Genomic DNA, 19,084 nt, shown 5'->3' with positions numbered 1-19,084 from the left:
GTTTATGTGTTGTTACCATGTAAACCTCAGTCTCATTATTGGTACTAAAGTAAACTTATGTTGTTCATTAGAGTCTCTGATACACAAATATATAACTAAAGGGCCCTACACACATAGCGATGTGTGTAGGGCGACCTAGCTATGCTAGGTCGGGCTGTGCTGCGCCGCTATCGCATAGCACACAGAGCTGACAGCCCCCACACAGAGCGAGCTGTTAGCTCTGTGTGCTAAGCGAGCAGACAGCGCAAGTGTTCTCTGGTGGGAGAACCCTGACGATGCCGATATTGATGGACACTGTTCATCAATCTCGGCCAGCGATAAAGACGCGCGGGGACGCGCATTGCTGCTGATATAGTCCCCACACATACACCGATGTGAGGGCATTTTCTAAGCGATTTTGCAAAACTAAGCAAAATCGCTTAGAAAATGCCTTAATATCGGCATGTGTGTAGGCCGTATTAGACTACAATTTTTTTTGAGTATTTACAATTTAGAGCCTATCTACATTCTTTACCTATAGATAATTTTTTGGGGGGTTATTTTTTTTTTTAAATTGACTCATTTTGGAAAACCAAACTATTTCTCCCCAACAAGAAAGGCTATTATATAAATGTTACTGTATTTAATAATATCTTTATGGCTTGGACTCTGTTCTTAAACATGAGGAGGCATTCTTGTCAAATGTATTTTAGATGGTATATTGTACAGACCAGATTGCGTAATATTTTTCCTTCTTCCACTCCAGTTTGTTGGCAAGGATTTGGACAGGTGGGTGACTTTGCACACATCTGGTGGACCTGTACAAAAGCTCTTATTTAATGGAGTGAGATTGGGAAAATGGCAAGTGATATTCTCTACAGATTAGTATTTGAAAGCCCATGGATGCCTATATTAAGTCTCCTGGTATTCTTTTTAGGTAATTTTTTTTTAAATAAATGAACTTTTTATGTGCTTTAAGCTGCTAGGTGTTCTTTACCCAAATGTTGGAAACAACCTTCTCCTCCATTTCTGCATATATTTAAATAAAAAATCTGATTTACTACCAGTATGGAGAAAATACACAGTATTTACTCTCACAGTAGAGTAAATGGGTTTAACCAGGTCTAGGAACTTTAGTTTACTTTTATGTTGGATTTTCCATTAGTAATTATCTATACAACATCGACATGTTGAAATAAAAACCATGGCAATTGATACGATCTCAACGCCTTCAGTGTGCATCTAATTTGCTCCTGCGGCTTATAGAAAAAAACAAAACATTCCTTCGGCAATGTCGCAGCGGGGGGGGATTCCGCACCAAGGGTGTAATTTTGTCTCAACAAACAAGCATGAGCAGCGAAAAGTTGTAATTAATTTAATATGTTTTTTTTCTATTAACTAAAAGACTACTATTTCATAAAATTACACACAAACCCAGGCCCCATTTCATTAATGCCTGCACAATGTCAGAGCCACTTCTATATCAAGAAGGAATACTATTAAAAGGTGATAAGGGCTTTTAAGTAATGCTAATGACTGTACTCATTGATATTGTAATACATACACAAAAAGAAAGAGTGCTTCCAGGGCTACAGATAAGATATATTTGTTACTGTTTTTAGAATCCTGGGAATTTCAATATCTAGTCTAAAGGCCCCCATACACTGCAGCGACTTCTCCCCTCGGAGAAGTCGCACGCAGTGCTCCCTTGAGCTGCCCGAGACCTTCCAGGGTATATTGCATGTGGTCCTTTTGCATGCAATATATCGCATGCAATCCCAGACAAGCCGGTCCGGCGCAGAAGCAATCCAATAGATTGCTACTGCAGCAGGGTCGACTCAGAAGGTCCGATGCAATACATTTGGGATAGCATGTTGCATCGGACCCACTGTCAGTCACCAGCAATTTTGGCTCTTTTCCTGTGATTGATTACCGCAATAACAGGAAAAGAACCCAAATTGCAAGTAAATCGCCCAGTGTATGGGGGCCTTTAGTCATATTATTCTAATGCTTTAGTTTGTCACAGTACATATAAATAACATTTGTCCTGGATGAGGTATGAAAATTGTAACATTCTTTATTTAACTTAGAAGACAAATTAAATGACAAATTAAAATTATGTTTATCTAATTATATTGTGATTTATGATATGTACAGGTGTTTGTAAATTCAATTGGCACTAATTATAATTGTTTTGAACATTTATTTTCACAAGGGCAGTAAACTCTGCAGTGCTTTAAGGAACAAAGTAAAAAAAACAAGATGAGGATTAAGAAACAAAAGGTACTTGTTCGCAAGCTTACAATCAAGAGGGGGAAAAAAGCTTAATACAGAAGATTTAGGGCTAGAATGTCTAAAGGCCCTCATACATTAGGCCGACTTGTCCAAAGGACAAGTCGGACATAATCTACTGACAACTCCCCTGGGGGGGTCACATACGATTTGGCACTTGATGTGCCAGGTTTTGCATGTGATAAATCGCATGCGATTTATCACATGCAGTCCCCCCGGGGAGCTGCTGTCAGCGGGAGCCAGGAGCTGAGCAGGGCATGGGGGCTGCAAGCAGGCAGCGGATGCAGCCTGTAGTACCTGCGGTGGAGGGAGCCAGATGCCGAGCGGGGGACTGCAAGCAGGGAGCCAGGCAGGGGAGGCAGTGGGCGCACTGGTCCAGGCGGTGAACTCCGCGAGGGGACCAGAGAGCAGAGACCGGGTAGCGTAGGGGAAGCCGGGCAGCAGCGGGCGGACATAGAAATGAATTAACAGTCAGTGATTGGCTGAGAGCTCTCAGTGCGCCCACTGCCTCTCTAGCCCGGCTCCCTGCTTACAGTCCCCCGCTCGGCTCCCTCCACCGCACGTACTATACGCTGCGTCCCCTGCCCACCTTGGGCTGCACATAAGATTTAACAAATCTTATATGCAGCCCGTCCGACCTCCCGAATCCGACCCGATGCACACGGGACCGCACATCGGGTCGGATGGGATGTCTGCACATGCGATTTGGCCCGATTCCTCCGAATCGGGTCAAATCGGGCCCAAATCGCGTAGTGTATGGCGGCCTTAAGCTCCAGCTAGATTCTCCAGCCAATCAGCTCCTACCTGCCATGTCACGGACTGTGTTTAAAAAAAGTCAGACAGGAGCTGATTGGCTGGCTGTTTATCACTCTCCATTTTATCACTTTTGAAGCTTAGAGAATCTGTCCCTAAATGAGATATTGCATATTAGCCAGGATAGACTGATTGGAAAAATGCCTAGCAGGACTATATTTTATAGTCTCACAATGGCCCTTATTCTGATTGACGCGGACTTTACCGCGTACTTTCGGATCGCGTCTTTACGGCGTCTGCACATGCGTGGAGAACGCTACGCGCATGTGCCGCGCATTGACTCGGTACCAGTTCGGCCAAATCCCGTCCAGAACTGTTCACCGCGATCATTCGGGAAATAGGGGCGTATTATGGGCGTCATGCGGAATGACACATGGGCGTAGTTTCAAAGTGGGCAAAACGGGGCGGAAACATGGGCGGACACGGGGGAGTACACTTATGTTGGGGGGCGTACATTCGGAAACCACTCCGAATGCACGCGATCAAAAAGGGCAGAAATGTGCGGTGTCCACAAGTGTACTATTGCTTTGCGGACACCACTCGTTCATGCGGTAGGCGAACGTACGCCTAATGACTACAACCATTAACACCTGAACCCAATAGAATCTACTCCTTTACTCATTACTCACTAATAGGCCGCTTGTCAGTGCTTTAATTGAAACCATTGCACTTCAATTGCTGTAAGGGTTAATGTGTGCAATGCATGTGTTAGGCATGCTTGTAAGGATATATTGGAATCTAATTGATTCCAAGTCCAAATAAGCAGTTTTTTATGAGGATAGGTAATTGAATAAGTGGGTCATGTGATGTATTGCAGAAGATACTTCATAGTGGGTTGTTTGGCGTAAATACTCCGCTTACGTGCGGTAGCACCGCTTGGCTCCCGTTCGGATGCGGTATTCCCGAGCATACTCTGTAATACTCTGTAATACCGTGCCGAATCGGAGTGTTTCTCCCGCACACGCATGCTTTGTATGTCGTCCGTAAACACGCCCTGTTCTTAAAGAGTGAGTCCGTCCGAATGCGGAGGACACGTGGGCGTTTCGACGGACGATGGCCGCATGCGGCAAAACGCCGTGGCGTGCGGACCGCTCCGTAAGAATGCGGGAATTTCCGCACAGATCAGAATAAGGGCCAATGTTAGTAGGTTGGGAAAGCTTAAATGTTTGGAAGTTAGGAGAGGGACTTGTTGAATGAGGGAGGGAATTTTGCATAGTAGGTACTGACCTAAATAAGTCTTTTAACTAGTAAAACAATGTGATACTCAAACGGACGAGGAAGTAACAAGTACAGTATGGATCGGATTCTTAGCTGTATGAACAGATTTTGATACAGATTGGAAATTTCCATACTCTGCTGCATTTATCCCTTCTCTCTCCCCCCCCCCCCCCCCCCCACAAAATGGGCAACAACACAGAATTTATACCAAAAGTGAGATATAGACCAGACCTTTATATTGGGCTAGATCAGCATTGAAGAGTTAAGACACCCCATGGTAGGGGTGCGTGGTGAGAGAAGAAGATGGTAAAAGACAGGATATGCAGCTAAGGGGGAGAGGGACAGGTGAGGCATATGTACCAAGTGTCAGCTGCACACAGTTTCACCATCCAAAGGAACTATGCACTGCAACAATTGTCTCCTCCTCTCACCACTCTCTCTTCTTGCTAGGGTGTTTTATTCTGACCCTTGTATAAAGAAGGTGTTGGGGAATGCTAACAGGATTATGTTTGTATTACTGTAGGAAGCAAATAGGATTTTATGAAATGTTTTGTTTGAAGCCAATCTCCATGTTTTGAAACATGCCTGATGGTCCTAGGTATAAATAACAGGGCTTAAAACACACCCTCTACACCTTGGCCTGAAACATGTTGGTGAGTGGAGGGGCACCTTTGATTGTATAAGACTTACCTTTTTATCCAACTGGGACGGTCTTCCTCTATTCCGGATACAGGGGTAGTTCAGCGAGTCTGTACGGTCAATGTATATATTTTTAAACTAATCTTTTTTAACCATTTTTTACCTTTTTCTTGTAAATTTTTCAATCAATATGTCTGTTCCTGATTTTGTGGAATAAATCATTTTTCACCTTTACGGATTCGTGACACGTGATTCCTGCAACATTCTGAGTGAGGAGAAAACCTAAAGAAACCTTTTAAGGAATACAGTATATAGGGCCTCATATAGGCCCTTATTCTGATCGGTGCGTACTTTCCCGAATTCTTACGGTGCGGTCCGCACGCCACGCTGTGCGGTGGCGTACGGCCAACGTCCGTAGAAACGCCCACGTGTCCTCCGCATTCGGACGGACTCACTCTTTAAGAACAGGGCGTGTGTACGGACGACATACAAACCGTGCGTGTGCGGTGGAAACGTACAGATTCTGCACGGTCTTCCCGCACAAGCACGGTCTTACCGCGTCAGAACGTACGGGAAGCTGTCCGTACGCACCGATGCGGAGTATTTACGCTCAATCCCAAACTTTTTTACTGAGTACACACAGCGATCACATGACCCACTTAGGCAATTAGGCAACCTCATTAAAAAGGGATTGTTATCTATTTCAATCAATTAAATGCTCATCTATACTGACCCACATTCCTACTACATTCATTACACACATTAACCCTTACAGCATGTGACCCTAACATACATCTATATACACTATTTACATTTGGCTTATTTAAAAGATTTTAAACAAGTTACACATATACTTTTGCATGTTAGAAAAAAACACTGACAACTTTGAACTTTAAATAACTATTTATTAATCGAACGAAGAAATGTAGGAAAAAATATCTTTCAACAAAATTAATTTGGCCCATCTATGAGCCGGTCCATTTCGGCCATAATCTGCCGCATGTGGGCTCTAATTCTTCGGAGGGCCCCACGGAGACCCTCCTCTGCTTGGGCAGGCTCATCTGTGGACGAAATACAAATGGAAAAATTAATAATGATATTCATGCATACATTTAACATATTCATACCTACATTTTAAACATGCACCGTGACAGGTGTGTGTGTATATGTGTATATATATATATATATATATATTATATATATATATATATATATATATATATATATATAAGACACATATATAACTATATATGACACATACACCTATACATACATGCATACATACTACATGGAAAGCCAGATTTTTGCCCTATACCCTTTACTCTGTAGAACTGTGTCTGTTATATGATGGAGCCTGGCTGGGGAGTTACACAACTCTCAGGAATGCACAGTACATTGGTGCAATCAAGCATGGCTTGCCTGCTGATGGTCTGCTCCAGAAATCATTGTCATAATGCCAGTTAGGGGAAGCTGCAGCACTAACCCACTCCCATGCTCAAAAGCATTACTAAGACCAAATCAACACACAATTATGGTGCAAAACATACATGCAGACCGCAGGGGGTGGTTAGCTAGAGGAGGGCCCAGGGGCACTGACCACTTGTTACTCCAGTCTAAGCCACGCCTGTCCATACTCCATTTATGCCATACTGAATCTAGTTTACAAAGATCAATCACCAGTAAACTCTACTCACCTATATGAGGCTACAGATTGTATGCTTGCAGCAGAGACATGTAACCCTTACATGAGCAAGTCATCACTTTCTTCCAGGATACAGATTAACTACACAGGTTCAGTGGCACTTAAAATCGACATGAAAGCCATCCGCACAACCTGTGTCATTAATATGTGTCCAGGATGAAAGGGATGGTTTGCCCACCCTATCTAACCCCTAAGTGTGTCTGTTGCTACCCAGTTTGTTTTATCACTTTTTAGTATTGAAAAAAAACAATTGAATCACCAGTGCTACAAAGCAAATAGAAGACGACAAAAGGAATAATGAATCTTTATCGATACATACTAATTTCTGGTACCTGCACCACCTCACAGGCCTCCTCTTCTCCTGTGGACTCCACATGTGGCACCTCCTCCTCTTCTGCCACCTCGTCCTCCACTGCCACCACCTCCGCTGCCCAGACCTCCTCCTCCACTTCCTCCCTTTCCTCTTCCGCCACTTCCTCCCTTTCCTCTTCCTCCGCCACCCCTTCTTCAATGGCAATCTCCTCCGCCATGACTGCCTCCGCATCCTCCTGGGCCTGGGAGGCCTCTGTGTCTTCTCGGGCCTGTCTTGCTCGTTCCCGTGCTGTGTTTGGAAAAAGACAAAAAAGTGGTAATTTGTATTAAGCCTTATCAACCTATAAATGCAAAGGTTATAAGTACTGATAATTGTACAGCCAAACAGCTCCTTAGTGGCCTTTACAAAACACAGCCTGTAACATGGCAGGTATGCTGTGACATTTGGGCCATTGTAAGCATCACAAACATTAATCCTACACAATGACATATTTTTTCACCATTACAGGGTGTCAAACAGGAAGTAGCACACATATAGGGCCTTATTCTGATCGGAGCGGCCAAACGTGCGTACGTTCACAATTACCGCACGCTAGCCGTACGCGGCCGTTAGGATTAAGTCCGCCCACAAATCGGCCGCTTGCGTACGGGCAGAAATAACGTAGAAGGGGAGTGGTGTACAAATGAGCGTACGGCAACGTACGCGGTCGGCCCAGCCCTTACACTCCGTCGACTAGCGTACGACTGAGCGTACGGCGCCGTCTACGGCCGTCTTTCCTCCGTCTCCCCACCGCCTTCTTGCGGCGATCTGAGCGTACGCCAGCTTGCACGGACGGGTCCCTATTGTTTTCAATGGAAAACTCAGCTTATGTCACCGCTCGTGAGAGTGAGCGTACGTCCGTGCACGCTGGCATACCCTTCACATATATGGACCTGCAAATCTTGCCTCTCAACTACTAATCTGACAATTGATTAATTAATCTATTTGTTATTCACTTATTGTTTTCTATTAACTCAATTGTCTACCTTAATAAAGACCTAATAAAACTACATTTTAAACCACATTACATGTATATTTGTTATGTTCTAATGTGGCATTTTAATCACTATCTATGTGTCCCCATATTGCTGTTACTTTTAAATCAAGTTATGTTGGTGTTTCTGTATATGTACTAAATTATGTCCATAATTAGTTTGTCCAAAATGTGTAACATGTATACCTACCCTGATGTTATGTGTGATGTTTTAATCGAAAAACATTAAACATTCATGCATTTTCACTATGTGTTATTTTACTCAAAAACACACACATTTACACATCAATCATTACCCCTCACCTCAAATTACTAATATAACTTACATTACACATCTGTATGTACCTACCCTTACAAGCCCTCTAACATATTTATTATTAAAAACACAGGCAATTTATAATACAATATCAACTTTTATTTCTTACAAACATAATAAGGGGGGGGGGGGATAAAAAAAAATTAAATGCGGGCCTCCAGTAGGCCAAAAAGAAGTTGAAAATAAAAAAGGGTCAGGAAGATCTCCCGAATAAGGGCTGCCACCTCCTCCTGCTGCTGTTCAGTGTCTGTAGTGAAGGGATAAAAAAAAAAATTAATATATAACATAAACAAATGTTTGTTGTATTTGTACATAATAAAAAGTTGTGAGTTATGTGTGAAGGGCACATACATTTTTAAACTACATTGAAGATGGGTCTGCTGTAAACACAGTACTAAAAAAAAATATGTTAACACACACATACTGTACATAGTAAATAACATTAATTCAATTACTCCTTCATCAATGAATGTATGCTGTATCCCAATTGGTACTTTGTTTTTGGGGGACTGTCCTCTAACCTCACAATTAGCCTGTGCTATTTAAGGGTTATGACATTGTTGTGGCTTAAGCACTCCTTACTATTTTAAATTTAGGACATTGCTGTACAAATTATAGGCCTACAGCTGTAGGCCTATAATTTGTACAGCAATGTCCTAAATTTAAAATAGTTTGTAAAGCATGCATCCGCATGGCCTCACACACTATTACCAAAACAATCTCGACATTTAAGTTGCACCAGTGGCAGATTAAGCCTTTGGGGGGCCCGGGGTACTTTAGAGCGGGGGGCCCCCTTGCACTTGTCATTACTGGCCGCACACTGCATGGCCGAATATTATACTGTCAAAACATAGAGTAAAGGCAGAATAAACTTGGTCAATGGTTACCTGCAGGGGATATATATATATATATATATATATATATATATATATATATATATAGACAGGGGGTTGGCGGCACTCGGAATAATAATAGACACCATATATATATATATATATATATATACACACACCACATGAAAAGCCTGTGTTTGTCCCTCTGCCCCTTACTCTGGAGGAGACCTCACAGTCCTAGTGCTGCCTCTGATTAAAAACCCTCCTATGACTAAGCTGCTGCTGCTGTTCTCCATGGACCTGAGAAGTATGTAATGAGCTCCACCAATCAGAGCTCAGCACAAACTTCTCAGCCTCTGTCCTCTGGTGCAAAGTGTCATGGGACTTAGTCAACTCCCAGAAAAGCACTGCACACTTGTGCAATCAGTGTGCCTTGCCTCCCGATGCTCAGCACCATAAATCATTGTCACATTGGCAGATAGGTGAAGCTGCAGCACTACCCCACCCATGCACAAAACATTTAGCAAAAAAAAAAAAACATAACTTAAACATTGTCTTTTTAAAAAAAAAAAATGACAACCACAGGGGGCCCATAGCTAGAGGGGGTCCCAGGGGCACTGACCCCTTGCGCCTCCATTATAATCTGGCCCTGTGTTGCACATCATGCTGGGAACTGGAGTTACCCAACACCACATAACTACCACACCACTAATGTCGGATATCTCATTGGATGTACTGTTATGTCAATTATTCAAGGGGTGAGGCATGGCCACACTCAAAAAAACCACCAAGGGGACCCTTGTTCCTGGAGAAGGACAGGACACACCTCATGGTCGCCCTGCAGTGATATGTTGCAACTAATGTTGATGTTGGATACACATATGTGGTTGTTGTGATTGCTTATGTGTAGAAATGTGTAGGTCAACATTAGACACATTATTTACTTACGGCTACTTGAGCCATCCTGGGCGCCGCTGGTTGGCTGTGGAGTGGTTGGGGAAGGCAGGAGCAAGGAGGATGGTCCTGGTCTTTGGCCCGAGGTACTGGGTGTTACTGGGGAGTGGAGAGGTTTGGGGGTGGGTGGTGGAGAGGTGTAGGGGGGTTGGAAATGGGGTGGGGAGGGGGGGGGGTGGGGGTTGTGGAGGGGGTGTGGGTTGTGGAGGGGGGGGGGGGTTGTGGAGGGGGGGGGGGTTGTGGAGGGGGGGGGGGTTGTGGAGGGGGTGGGGGATGGGGAAATTGTGTGGGTGAAAACTGCACCCTGGGTCTCCTCTTCTTCCTCCTCCTCTTCTTCCTCCTCCTCCTCTTCCTCCTCCTCCTCCTCCTCTTCTTCCTCCTCCTCCTCTTCCTCCTCCTCTTTCTTCTCCTCCTCCTCCTCCTCCTCCTCCTCTTCTTCCTCCTCCTCTTCCTCCTCTTCCTCCTCCTCCTCCTCGGCTGCCTGGTCCCGGGCTGCCTGCTCCCGGGCTTCAATGCGTGCCCTTGCCCGTGCTGAAATGTTCATGTTGATGGCATAGAAATCGAAGATTGGGTTTCATAAAAAAGGGGGAAAGAAAAATTCACATTAGTCATGCTCATAACCTTCAAAATTATCATTGCTGTGAAATTTCAGACATTTATCATGCAAACTATTTGATATCCTACACCCAAAAACTGATCAACTACTTAAACCCCCCTATACACCCCCATATACACCCCCTATACACCCCATATACACCCATATACACCCCCTATACACCCCCATATACACCCATATACACCCCCTATACACCCCCATATACACCCATATACACCCCCTATACACCCATATACACCCCCTATACACCCCCTATACACCCATATACACCCCCTATACACCCATATACACCCCCTATACACCCATATACACCCCCTATACACCCCCATATACACCCATATACACCCCCTATACACCCATATACACCCCCTATACACCCATATACACCCCCTATACACCCATATACACCCCCTATACACCCCCATATACACCCATATACACCCCCTATACACCCCCATATACACCCATATACACCCCCATATACACCCATATACACCCCCTATACACCCCATATACACCCCCATACTCAGGAACATATTTATAAAAAGTACACCAAACATTGCTAAAAAACGCTGACATACTAGTAATCAAAACTTACATCGGGCAATATGGCGGCGAAGGCTGCTGAGTAGAACCGGCTGCCGCCGGCGCAGGTCGGACCAGCGCCGCTCAACCTGTCCCAGGCTTCTGCGGACGCCGGTTGTTGAAAATATCAGGCGGCGGGCAGCATTATACGCCCGCCGCTTGTCCGCATTAGATACATATGGGCCCCTGGGCCCCAGGTGACGATCCATCACTTCCACCAGGGCCAAAAGCTCACATGTAGAAAAGGGCCTGGCTCTTGTAGAAGTCATATTGGCAATGGCGCAGTTATTAATTGCAGGTACATATATCACTTTTGGTGCTTGCTGATTGGTCGAAAAAATTGTTTGTTTGGTATTAACTTTATTAATCCCTCTTATATTAACAAACTGGATGCGAATAGAAACTTACGCGGACCGTTCCGATATACACACCACAACCAACAGCATGCATTCAATGAAGAGAGAAGTACTGTATTTACAGTGTGCGGAAAATAATACACGCACCCCGTCTACTCCTAACTACGCTGCTTAAAGGGGGCTCAATACACCAATTGCCATGAAGAGAAGTACTGTATATATATATAGTAAGCGGAAATTAATACACGCAACCGTCTACTTATAACTACGCTGCTTAAAGGGGGCACGATACAGCGATATGCATGGGGAGGAGTACTGTATATACAGTAGGCGGAAAATGATACACGCAACACTCTACTTATAACTACGCTGCCTAAAGGGCCACAATGCAACATGTTGCTGTATGACAATTTCATACACATTACATATGTAAGGAAAGCATTATAACGTGATGTTTTGAAATGTGACTCACAAAGCATACACGAACTCCAACAGATACCAGCTGACAACACTCATCATTGGAATGACAGGTGCACACATTTCACGATGTAGCCCACAATGCTCCACAACCTGAGTAGATACATATACGGGTGATTGATCAGGTGCATTGAGACCTGCGTAATTTAAGCGGCAATTATCGGCGGGAAATATCGGCGTAAATTTGCATATACCTTGCGGGGAAAAATATACGCCCCCTTGTTCGTGGCGGGAGATTAACATATAAATATTCAGTCAGATGCAGGCCACAATTGCTGCAAACATGTCTGACTCTGACGATTCAGCAGCAGAGGACGCTCTGCAGAGAGCACAAGCCGAATCCATGCTTCAAGCATTACAGAAGAGGGAAGAGGAGCGGAGAAGGAGGGCCCAAGAGAGGAGTCGCCTGCAAGATCAAGCGGGCCCCTCAGTAACAGGCCCTGGTGAACCTCCACCAGCTCCACAAGGGCCAAGCAGCCAGCCAGAACAAGAGGTTGCATCTCTCCAAACAGGTGTGACCCAGCAGGTGCATGGTGAGAGAGCTGGGGCCACCAGAAAACGTGCTGCAACATCTAGGGTGATGACTGAGCAGGATACCACCACCAGAAGGAGAAACCCTGCATTTGTAGAGGCCGAAATGCGAATTCTCGTGCCCAGGGCACGCGAATGGATTGAATTGGCAACCAGGAAGCCAGGTGCCAGTGCAAGGAGAAACCTTTGGGACAAGATCACAGAGGAAGTGAACCAGGTGTCACCAGTGGTCAGAACTTGGGACGCGGTGAAGAAAAGGTTAGTGTGTTTGTCAGGGCAATTTGTTCAGCAGTCTCCAGCAGGAACTGAGGCCCTTATTCTAGTTCTCTCTTTCTGGCCAAATATTTCTTAGATGGACAAAACCATGTGCACTGCAGGTGAGGCAGGTGTTACTTGTGCAGAGATAATCAGATTTGGATGGGGTTTTACACCTGCCTCACCTGCAGTGCACATGGTTTGGTCCATCAAAGAAATATTTGGCCACACATGGCACAAAAGATCACCCACACTAGGAAATGTCACGTAGCTAGGGGTACCACCTAGTCCCTTTAATTCCGGACACATATTAATTACACAGGTTCTGTGGCTGGCTGACTTCAAGACTCCACTTCACCTAATTTTAAACTGCCACAGAACCTGTGTAAGTAACATGTGTCCAGAATTAAAGGGACTAGGTGGTAACCCTACACGTAGCACAGTGGTGCACATATCTCATGGTGATATTTGTATTTTTAAACTTGTAGGTGGACTGACTTCAAAAGTGCCCTGAAGAGGAAGATGACTGACCGGTACAACCACAGCATGTCCACCGGGAGCGGTCCTATGCCTGACCATTTGGAGTTTACCCCCCTGGAGCTGGACTCCTGTGACGTGATCGATGTGGGGGAGATCAGGGGGATCTCCAATATGGACAGTGAGCTCCCGGTGGAGGTCTTTGCTGCTGCTTTTGATGGTAAGTCACAGTAATGCATTGTATTTAGAAAGATATTTTTTATTGCGTATGTGATGGTGACATTGTTTTCAATTCTTATCCTAGCAGAAGCAGAAAGTCAGGATGTACCGGCAGCATCGGCCTCTGCAGAGCCACAGGTGGAGCAGGTGGTCCAGCCTCCATCAAGACGTCGCCCCCAGCCCCAGCCACAGGAGACATTGAGTGAGAGCCTGTTGGTGACGCTGGACAGGATCGAGCAGCAAGGGGTGGATGCTGCGATCCGTCAGCAGCAGGTGGCGGATTTTCTGGCGGAGTGGAAGGCCACAAACCAGCTGCAGGTTGAGGCGTTGAACCGCATTAATGAAACTCTGGCGGCTGGCATGCTAAGCATTGGCCAACACCTCAGCCGCCAGAATGAACTTCTTGCGGAGCAGCTGTCCACCGCCAGGTCCCTAAGGGACAATCCCCCATCTGCTGCCCCACCCCAAGCTGCTCCCCAACCTTCCACCTCGGCTGACCCTCCTGTGGCGACTAGGGGAAGACGCCGAAAGCCAGCTGACCCAAAGGCCCCTGTCCCCAAGGCCCCATTTAAAAGGGGCAAAAAAGGGCCCAAATGAGACCTGGGTCACTTCCTCTGTGGTTGGAGGCCAAAGGTTTAAATTGCACTGGACATCCGCTTCCTGAGTTGCCCATCGATCCATTTGCGTGCCATGGGCATGAAAGTTCGTATTTTGACCTCTACAAATGCAGGTTTTTTTTTTTGGTGGTGTGTATCTTGCTTAGTAGTCACCCTGGTTGTTGCAGTACGTATTCTGGTGTCCCCATTTCTTTCACCATTGCATTTGCAGGGTAACACATGTTTGGAGATATGCAACCTCTTGTTCTGGCTGTTTTATTATTTGTGTGTATATTTTTTTTTTTTTTTTTGATTTCTCACATTAAAGTGTCAAGCTGTGATGCTGAACAGCAAATAAATTAATTTTACAAATTAAATCTAAATGGTGGTATGTGTAATTTCTTGTGTGAAACAAATACTAGATTTATGTGTACTTACTGACCAGGGTATTTTTGAACATTTGTTGAAGTGTGGTGGAAGTTTCCCATGTGTAACCCTCTCCATGGCCATTCCCATGTTCCTATCCAACTTTTCCCTGCTAATTAGTTTGTGTCAGCACATGTGCAGAGCAACTTAATAGGTGAGAAAGCAGTTTGTGTGCAGGTGAGGTAGCTCCTACAGTAGTAGGTAAAAGCAGGTCCAAAACAATGCTTTCCTCATGGAGTGGGTGAGGCAGACAAACAAGGGTGAAAAGGTACATTTGTGTAGGAATTCATATGTGTCCTCCCTAAAAAAAGATGTGTGAATGGGCCAAACATGATAAATTAGCTTGTGAACAAACATGCATAACTTTTAAAATATATATGATTTGACAGTGTCATAAGCAGATGTAGGAATCCTTTGTTAGAGAGATGAGAGTGCAATAATGTGATTGGTGGCATCTTACATCCAGAGTGTAGTGAAATCCAAATCATAGCAGATGAGATAGTGGTACAGGTCATAATTTGGGGTACTATACAAAGATTGTGTTGAAAATAGTGGTCATGTGCTTCAAACATTGCAGAAACATCGTTTGTAGGTGTTAGATGTGGTTTATGTTATTGTATCCTAAATACAAAACCTATGTTAGTATTAGAGTGAACACGTTGACACATGTCGACTTGTGTAGATTGAGTGTGCTACTGCGTAAAGTCTATGAAAGCAGGTAGTGAATGTGTCTGTTTATCAAATACCTACCTTAGCGTATAAAAAGATTCTTACCTTAAATTAAACAAACCTTTAAATGTGGAGAAGTATAGAAACATAAGCTTCCAATGTGTTTGCGTGCTGCATGTGTGGCTTGCAGGCAGTGAAATCATGGTTTGGAGTTAATAGACTGCAGCATTGCTTATTACATTCAGGTGTATGTGTTTGAGTACTAATCAGCGTTAATTAGCCAACTCAGGCGCACGCTGGCAAACGGTATCTGTAGGAGTGGTTTTAGCTGTCGGTTGGCGGCCGCCTGTTTGGTGTCCGAAACGAACGGTGCCTTAGTCGATCGTGCGGTAGTAGCACCGCTCATTTCTGGTGCACACCCCCGTGTACGCCCATATTTACGCCCATTTTCCCTCATTATTTCGGCCGCTCCCATCAACACGCCCCTATGCCGCCCCATTACCCGTACGCTCGCGTACAGGTTTTTTCGCACGTTGAGACACCGGCCGTAAGCGTTGTGGCGTGCTCGCGCCGGCGCATTAGCGTATCTGCACATGCGCAGATCGTAAAAAAAACCGGGACGTACGCGTACGGCCCGGACGCTCCAACCAGAATAAGGCCCATAGTGTATGCCATGTTTCACTCATGATCAGGCTGGTGACCTTATTGCCTTAAATAAGGTCATGTAAGCAATCATGTACAAATGGCCATTTAATGTATAAACACTCACATCTCGCTATGCTGGCCCTGATTTGCTGGAGCAAATCCGGCTGGCGTCGTCTCAAGTCGGACCACCACCGCTCCAGCTGTGCGATGGTCCGCCGCACCTGCGTACGTGCGAATATGCGGCGGCGGGCCACCGCATAAGCATTCCGCTTCTGGCGGTTGGTTACAAATGGGCCCGCCCGCCCCAGCCTGGTCTCCATAACGGAGACCAGTGTCCTCAGCTCCGCTGGCGAGAAAGGTGCTGCTCTGCCATAGGCCGCCATCTTAGCAATGGCACAAATCAAACAATCATGTGCTGTCATTGGTTGATCAGAGTGATATTTGGTATTAACTTTATTGTTCATTTTTACACTAACAGCGTGTATGCGCCCGAACACACGGCTAACCCATTGCATCGCACACCCATCCTAAACAGACAGTGTAAAATAAGATGGAAACACATTATATATAATCTATAACATTCACCAAACATGGGTATAAGCAGCAGGTGAAATAGTCTGCATCACTAGACACTTACACCTAACTCAACAAGGTACTAAACAGCTATTTTACAATGAAAGCTATGCAGCAGAAACATAGCAAATAGTGGCAGACCTTTTCCCAAAATTAGGCCATGCTGCCATGTGTACACTTACCTTCTACTGGCCCATACTACAGGAGGTGGAATGAAAAGTAGCTAGCATCCAGCCTGAATTTGGAGTGCTTTCACATGTGATTTGGATGCTAGCACTGATTACTTGTGCCTAAGTGGTGGACTGGATTTACATATGGAATGGGTAGTGTCAGTTGTGCTACATACCAAACAAGTGCACAGTACAGATGTACATTCAAATATACATTTCATGTGTGACCTCAGTTTTATTTGGTCATTGGTGCTCAAATCTGCATTTAGCTACTAAATCAGACTTACTCAGTTTGCCAGGTTTTTGAGAAATATTTATCCACACCAAGGGGCGTGCCGTATGCGCCGCACGGTTGACGCTGCCGTACGGAACGCGGCCGTACGGAACGCAGGTTGCAGCTGATTAACGCCAATTACAGAAATAGTATTTAAAGTTGTCCTAGAAAGGCAAACAGTTGTTGCAAACATGGCTGGCTCAGAGTCAGAGGAAGAACAGGTGGTGCACAACCTCTTGGCCCGCATGGAGTCCAACACCACCTATGTCCCCCTCAACCCAGAGCAGCCAGATGGGCCATCAACATCAGGCCAATCAGCAGCTGGCCCATCCTCAGCATCAGCAGAATCATTGGGAACACAGCAGGTGGCTTCCCAACAGAGTAGCCAGGCCAGCACTTCAAGTACAGCAACCGGTGGCCGTGGCAGTGCCAGTGGCGGTGCCAGTGGTCGTGCCCATGGCCGCAATCGGGCAACAGAGGAACCAACCACCAGAAACATGGCATATGAACCGCAGGAGCTTGACATCCTGGTGACCCGGGCACGCCGGTAAAGTTGACACACACAAGGAGATGGAAGATCTGGGAGGAGATAACGGCGGAGATTAATGCGGTGGCTCCACAAGTTCGTGAGGCGGAGCACGTTAAAAAGAGGCAAGTACATGTGTGTTACATTTGAGCAGTACAAGTCCAGTAATGTTTACATTCAATATTAGATGGAGTTGGTCAATGGGTGGTCACGTTGCTTGGAGGCACAGACATGTTTGCCATGTCATTGAATTGATAGTTATTGGAGGGTGACTGTGATTGTATCTTCTAAGGGTTGTGTTTCAAAATGAATATAATCTAAGTTTGGTGTCAGGAGGCACATGTTGTATTATGTTTCATATTGCAATGGGTGCTACAGCAAACATGAGGAGTGACATGTATTAATATGTACACTTTGATTGCAGGTGGCACGACTTCAAAGGGAACCTCAAAAAGAAATTGACCCAGCAGGGGGAACACAGCCACACCTCTGGGGCTGGCCCCATGCCATCAAAGCTGCAGCTCACCCCCCTGGAAGAGATGGCACAGTGCTGCATTGCAGTGGAGGAGGTCCGGGGGGTGAGCACCATAGACAGCGAGTCCCCAGCGGAAGTGATGGCTTCTACGCTTGAAGGTAATTATTTGCCAGGCCATAAGTAGATGTTTTGAATTTTGCATGGAATGTGTGGTAATTGGTATTTTCTCCTTCAACAGCATCCCCACCGCTTGGTCAACAATCTCTTGAGGAGGTTGTGGAGTCTGTGCCACCTGGCCCCAGTAGCAGGCCCGTGCAGCAGCAGCGGGCAATGTCCGCGGCTGAATTGGCCACGTGGGGGCATGTGCTTGAAAGTATTGTGCAGCAGGGAGACTCTGCATCAGAGCGGGTGCGTAGTGCCGAGGAGGTGCTGCAGGGTTTGACCACCAGCCAGCAGAGTATTGCTGCGAGCCTGCAGGCTATGAGTGCCAGCCAGCAATCTATTGCTGCTAGCCTGCAGGTGCTGGCTGATCAAGCCCTGCGGCAAAATGAACTCCTCCTCCGCCATAATGAACTTATGGTGAAGCTAGTTACCACCAATAGGGTCCTAATGTCACCCGTTTCTGGTGCATTACCACCAGCATCACTCCCTGCTGCCAGAGGGGGAAGAAGATCCACCCCCTCCCCAGCATGTGCTCCACGTGACCCACCATCTGACTGTGGCCGTGGGCGAGGCCGAAGAGCTGCTGCACGTGGCAAGGAGCCTGCCAGGGGCAAACGTCCCCATTAATCTCCACCGTTATGTCTTTCCAAATCTTCCATTGAGCTGTGTGTGTCAGCATCCTGTGTCAAATTCCGTGCCGAGGGTCACCACATTTGCCCGCAGTTCAAATGTCATGTTTGGTTCCCCTGTTGCCCTGTTTCGGCTAGCATTACTGTGTGCTGTACTTGAAGTGTTGGTGCTCTACTTTTGTTGTGAAGCCACCTGATGTGTTCCTAATGATTCTGCTGTGGCTATTTATTATATATTATTTAATTTTAGTCCTGTTATCGTACCATTTATGTTGTGATGGTTTCGAAATTATTTTCTAAGTTTCTTTAATAAATGTTATTTTGGCCCCCC

The 19,084-nt window shown here is 45.6% G+C and overlaps 1 protein-coding gene across 6 annotated transcripts in view; it reads right to left on the bottom strand.

Annotated features, from left to right (window-relative positions):
- Nucleotides 1-19,084, bottom strand: part of REC114 (REC114 meiotic recombination protein) — a 154,361-nt gene that overhangs the window by 33,525 nt on the left and 101,752 nt on the right. For 2 of the 6 annotated variants that reach the window (XM_083183569.1, XM_083183572.1), the window contains 2 exons: nt 6,963-7,244; nt 5,278-6,002 (listed from right to left, as the gene is read on the bottom strand). The exons of 3 other annotated variants lie outside the window; for them this stretch is intronic. In XM_083183569.1, the coding sequence (XP_083039695.1) occupies nt 5,907-6,002; nt 6,963-7,244 (378 nt within the window). In that variant the 3' untranslated portion in view covers nt 5,278-5,906. Of the gene's footprint in view, nt 1-5,277; nt 6,003-6,962; nt 7,245-19,084 lie in introns of those variants that run through there. One more of the 6 variants, XM_083183573.1, reaches the window with a different exon arrangement.

The sequence above is a fragment of the Crinia signifera genome, chromosome 4 (assembly GCF_055691185.1).
Source record: "Crinia signifera chromosome 4, ASM5569118v1, whole genome shotgun sequence".
NCBI lineage: Eukaryota > Metazoa > Chordata > Amphibia > Anura > Myobatrachidae > Crinia > Crinia signifera.
The sequence above is the reverse complement of the archived record's forward strand: the minus strand, read 5'-3'. Positions and strand labels throughout refer to the sequence as shown.